The sequence below is a fragment of the Tauraco erythrolophus genome, chromosome 1 (genome assembly GCF_009769465.1).
Source record: "Tauraco erythrolophus isolate bTauEry1 chromosome 1, bTauEry1.pri, whole genome shotgun sequence".
Lineage (NCBI taxonomy): Eukaryota > Metazoa > Chordata > Aves > Musophagiformes > Musophagidae > Tauraco > Tauraco erythrolophus.
Genome location: NC_141465.1, coordinates 48,842,669 through 48,848,668, shown reverse-complemented (window position 1 = coordinate 48,848,668; position 6,000 = coordinate 48,842,669). Strand labels below are relative to the sequence as shown.

Genomic DNA, 6,000 nt, shown 5'->3' with positions numbered 1-6,000 from the left:
TTTCCAGGAGGCCAATTCTTAGTTCATTACCGTAACCAGAAAGCACGGACAAACAGCACAAAGGCTTTTGTGAGAAAGAGATGCCAAATGAGATAGGAGAGTGTACGGAAGGGAAAGGAAAGGGTATTTTATACAGTTCACAAGTGAGAAAAAAAATTCATTAATTAAAACAGTAAATTAAACCACTGAAGCAATCCATTAAGGAGTGGGTAGCTTTTTAAAAAAACAAAACAAAACCAAACAAAAAACCCTAACCATTCCTTTAATTTGGAAGTCACTGCTTCATTTTCAAAGTTTGTTTCCAAAATACTGTGGTTGGTTAACTCTGAAATTGCTTCTAAAATAACAACACTCTCCCCCAGATTATCTCCCCTTGTCTTGCAGAGGCTAGTTCCACTGTGATTTCCCTCCACCCTTGAGTCGTCCGTTTTGTTGGGGCTTTTGGGCAGCACCCCCAGCTTATAGTGCAGTAGCAACGAGACTTGCCGTTTGCGTGAGCTGAACCTGATATCATTAGGTTGCACTCACCCATTATACATAAGTGAATTAAATGAATTCATTTCTATCCTGCCATGTTGTTCCTCATGAGTAGTCCTGTCTTGGAGCACTAAACTGTGGAAATGACATAGTTCTGATTCATGGTGATGCTATTTTAGCTTTTTCCCCGTTTTTGAATGTGGGATGTGTGCCTTTCATGTTAGGGGAAAAATGCAGTCTGAATTAGGAAAACCAAACTTGAGTGTGTTTTGTTTATCAGATTTCTAAGATTATAGGAGAGATGGGGTAAGCCTAAAACAAAGACACAAAAAACTTAATTCTTTTCCCTGTGTATAGATGCTTGATTTGACAGATTAGTTCGATGTTTGGGAAACATGGAAAAAAAACCTTTGAAAACACTTCCCCCCTCCCCCCCCCCCTATTTTTTACGCTTCTATTACATAAGCTGATAATGGAAAGAATTTTCTAAATCTGATTGCTAGTCAGTCTAGCAAATAAAATCCTTTTTTTAAAAAAAACAATCACAGAAAATAGTAGTAGAAGGCTATTTTCTGTTGCTTAGTGTTCTTTCTACCTTATCATTTTTGTCATTACAGTGGACGAATAATAAATTGACTAAACACATTTGTTTTTATATCTAGCTGTCAACATACACCAAACTGAGAACATCAGTAATTATAGGTGTATTTTTGCTTACTGAGGTAGTTCCTAACAATGTTTTTGTTTGCTTCTGTCCTGTAGAAAATAACTTTATAGAAGTTTGTTATTATTGTAGTAGACATCCTAAGTATGGGAATTATAAGGCCAACCGTTGTCAGATATCTATTCTCAATAGGTTCCTTCCATTATACATTCATTATACAGGCTGCTAAGCTCTCTTGATCATAAAATGTCGAAGTGAAGTAATTGTCTGTTTTGCAACTGTTGGACAGTATCAGTGTGAAGTATATATACCACTGCTCTCTCTTAATGAAATAAAACAAAGTACTAATTACATTATATTGTCTTCTTTCACCAGGAAGCTACTGACTGCCTAGAAATTAAGAAAGGACGTGAGAAGTCTGGTCAATCAAAGTGGAATTTTTTTTTTTTTTCAAGAGCCTTTTCACAATTGCCTTTTGCAAAATCTTTGGACGCTCCCCATTGTGCCATGTTTTGTGGCTCTCACCGTAAAAGGAATTTGTCTTGATGAAGATTCCTAACATTGGTAATGTGATGAATAAATTTGAGATCCTTGGGGTTGTAGGTGAAGGTAAGTAGTATCTTAATAAAAAATTAATTAGAATTTTATATAGATTTGACTTAGTTCTCTTGATGGTAGTTACGTTTTCATTTGCAAAATATTACTTGTATGCAAATCTTAAGAAACATCAGCTTATTCTCTGCAGCTCCTAATTCCATTGTCAGATGGAAGGAGAAGTTTGGAAGATGAAAGAAAAGGAAAAGAAATGGGACAGTGTTGTGTTTTGGGGAGGAGGTGTTTTGTGGTGTGGGTTTTTTTTTTAAGTTTACTATATCAATTTCTCTGTAGTGATAGTGGGGAGATGCAAGTTATCAAACTTCTCTACAAGTATATTAAACAAAATAATTTCAGCATTTTAAAGTCTATTTACTTTCAAGCAATTGTTATAAAATTGTTTCAGTGTACAGCAATTTAGTACAGTACCTGTATGTGCAAGTTCTGAATAATAATACTGGGGACAATATTATTTCTATAACCAGAACGTGACTGAAGACTGTTTTATCTTCCTGTGTTTCTTCTGCTTTGAGATGATTTATCTCTTCTTTATTTCAGGAGCCTATGGTGTCGTACTTAAATGCAGACACAAGGTAAATAAATTGCTTTAATTCAAAGATAAATTTTGGTATTTGAGTGAAACAATGACTTTTGATGAGAACTGAGATGTTGCTATGTATAAGATGTGGCAGCTGGGGTGGACTTTCCCTGCTGGCAGTTATTCAGTTTTTTAATTGCAATACTGTCAGAGGAAATGGCTACATCTAGTACCAAACCTCCATTTTTTTCTTAACTAAGAAAGCTTTTAAAAAAAGAAAAAGAAAAAAAAAAAAGGAAGTTGTTTTGGAATGCAGTTTATGCTCAAGCAGCCTAAATTAGAATGTCAAATTAATTGCCGAATACTGCTGGATAAGCACTTACCTGTCTTGGGATGAGGGGGAGAGAGTGGGATACATGTAGAATTTCTACAGCTGTTGGACAATCAAACTGCAGTAAGAAAGCACTGACTTTTATGCTTGTTGATTCTAATTTGGAAGAGAAAATGTAAAAAAGGAAAGAAAAAACTCTTATTTCAGACAAAAATTAAATCTGGCAACCTGTCTACACTATTTTAACTACTGTGTAAGTTGGCTATATCTGAACTTGCTGCTCATCAACAGAGAACTCTGACATGAATTACTTTGCTATCTTTGGAACTGCTGTATAGTCATATAACAAAATGACTTCTACTTCTCTGAAGAAAAACTTTCCAGAATCATAGAATGATTATTTTGTAGCGATCCAAGAATATGTAAAAGTTTTTGTATGTACTTCATACTTTTTTCTAGAAAAAGTTACAACTGTGCAGAGGACCTGTGTTCCTGGGGTGGCATTTAGCATGTACACAGAAGGACTTTTGCACAGGACATATAGGTATATTTGGAATGCCTTACGCTATTATACTGACTTAAAGTTAAAAAAGGGAAAAAAAAAAAAAAAAAGAACTTAGAAAGCTCCCATCTCAAGCTGTAGCCTTGTGTGGCTTGGGGGAGACAATATCATTCAGTAGAATGGCTTTGGTAAATTTGATATTTTTTGGATAGTTATGGAATAATATTTCAAAGTGAATAGTTTGAGATCACCTGAGTAGTGACAATACAGTTTATACTGGGCAGCTCTCTTCTTTATGAAAGACTCAAGAAGTTTCTAGGATTTCCTGCATTGCTGAGAGAAATTTAAGCTCTGCATATCTTTAGTCATGTCCTCATCTGGACGAGTTCAGTACTTTAAGAGTATAGTTTAATGGCAGGGTAATCTAGTTTCTGTAAGAATACTTTACAGTATACCATATGACTAGAAAGGGAAGGCTTTACTTGAGCAGAAGGAAGTGCTTCTTCTTACAGCCTGTGTAAGGATGTTGAATTGCTTATGAAGATCTAAATTTTTAGGTAGTCACACAATTTTTTTCTGCATCTTCAAGCTTAATCAAAATAACTGTATTGAAGTTCTAAAACAAAGTGGTATTTATTAAACCTTGTAGCAAGTTGGTTTACTAAGACCTAGGGCTTCCAGTATTTGGAGATCTTAAAAAAAGAAAAAGTATATCGATTATTTAAGCTTACTGATTTATGATTCTCATTTACTTAAAACCAGCTGCACCCACTGAGAGCAGATGACTTTAGGGGCTATCTGTTCTACTAAAAAAGAATAAATATCTAAAAGTTCAACTTTGACATGTATCTTTTTTCCCAACCTTCCCCTGGCTGTTTGTCATTATACATTTTTCCTTTTATGCCTTGGTAAAAAAAGCTGAGACACCTGTCCCCAGCTCTTTGGCAAGGTACTACACAGATGAAGAGCAGACACACACTGCTTGTTGCCTAGATACACAAAGTTTGTTAGGAAAACATTTGATAAATGCCACAAGAGTTTAGTTCATGTTTAATTATAGGCATCATAATAAATAGAATTATTTACTGGTTTCTACATTTTTAATGGATTTAATTATTTTTTTACTTGGCTTATTCCTTTTAAATATGGAGGAGAAGTGGCTATACAGAAAGAGTTGGAGGGAAAGTATGAATTGGAGCTTGAAGATGTGAAAAGATGCGGCCTGTTTGTTCCAGATCCAGACAGAAAAGATCCAAATTATAAACAGAAATTTTAAGGCTCTGATATTGATCATTGACTAGAGTGAACGTAGTAGAACTGAAATTGCAGAGAAACACCCCTCTAATGGGAAGAGGAAGAGAGAAAGAAAAGGGGAGAAGAATCTAATTCCTGTGACATCAAAGATGTTATGAACTAAACTAGTGAGTTTTAGATGAGGCTTAAAAGCAGTTACTAAATAGCTCCAAATTATAACTTCTACCTAACTGTGATAACAAAGATGGTGCATTAAGAAAAGCTGCTCATACATAAAGGAAGAAAAAACATATTGCAGGATGGTATATGTAGCTATTCTCCTTGACCAGGAACTGTCTTTTAATACAGCTTTCCTACTTGTATAGGAAAACAAAGATTTAATTCGCTTGAATGAAGTCTTAACAGGATTACCTGGAAATGCAAGGATATATGGTTTATTTTACTGTTTAGCTGCTGATAGGCATAGGTTTTTCTAGTATGGATGAAGTAAGAATTTATCTTCCACATGATCTGTCTGCAGGTAGCACAGTTAAACAGTAAGTCTATTCAGCACCGCATAAGAAGTCCAAAAACAGCATAAAAACTAGAGAATGTTGCAGTATTTTTAATGTATATATGGTATATACCAGGCCATCCTTGGCCGTGTACCTTCAGCATGTGCTACTTTTCTTTTTGTGCAAAGTTGGCAATTACATTTAAGAATTTGAATATAGAAGTACTCATTTTCATCTTTATAAATAGTGGCAGCATGGCAGGATTAAATTCTCAGCTGTTGTAAATTAATGTATCTCCATTGTATGGATGAGAGGGTATATTTTGTGTAAAATGAGGAGCTGGCCTCTAATTGCAACAATTTTCCAACATATAATCTGCTGGTGCTTCAAGAAATGTAGCTTTTTGCCCCAGTGCATTTCATTGGCATGCGTATGTGGATTTAAGTTGGAGAGAGTGGCATAAGGAACAAATACCATGTCATTATTATATGTTTTTTCTTTGCTAAGGAAACATTATCACAGGAAAGCTAAAGTAGCTCCTCTAGAATGACTGTGTTTACGTTATTAAACAGCATGTTTTTTTTATCACAAATCCTTTAACTGTAGTTGTGGTTTGTGCATAAAGATTACTTGTTTTTTTCCTAATGTGAAGTTAATACAAATAATGTTGAGATAAAGGAGATCTGATGTTCTGAAAAGCTTTTTCCCTTTTTTTCTTCTAACAAGATGACTTTTCATAAGGAAATATACTGGAGTACACTGTTTAAAAATACCAGAAATACATTATATTTTCACAAGTTATTAAAATAGGCTGTTGTGGCTTATTTACGCTATCTCGGCTATGTTTTCTCTAAAGAAAAGCCACTTGAACAGTTCAGCAGTGTCCGAGACCATGGCTGAGGAAAAGAATCTTTGCTTATCTTGTAAGACTCATCAAGTGTTTGCCCTTTTAGTAAAACCACTATCCCTTTTACTTTGCAACATGGACTCGCAGCTTCATGTGGAGTTATCCTTTGTTAATAGGGACTTAGGCACAAGAATTAGGAGGACTGTGACATCAGATACTAGGCTAATAGGACAATACTGTGACTTAAAAATCATTAAAACAATAGGAAGATGCTGTGGGAAAGCCATAGGTGTCCGAAG

General features: G+C 35.0%; 1 protein-coding gene across 1 annotated transcript in view; it reads left to right on the top strand.

Moving 5' to 3' along the window:
* Nucleotides 1–1,686: 1,686 nt before the first annotated feature.
* CDKL5 (cyclin dependent kinase like 5) overlaps nucleotides 1,687–6,000 on the top strand; it is an 81,220-nt gene continuing 76,906 nt past the window's right edge. Inside the window, exons 1-2 of the mRNA XM_086609139.1 lie at nucleotides 1,687–1,750; nucleotides 2,294–2,328. Of these exons, the coding sequence (XP_086465265.1) occupies nucleotides 1,687–1,750; nucleotides 2,294–2,328 (99 nt within the window). The remainder of the gene's footprint in view (nucleotides 1,751–2,293; nucleotides 2,329–6,000) is intronic.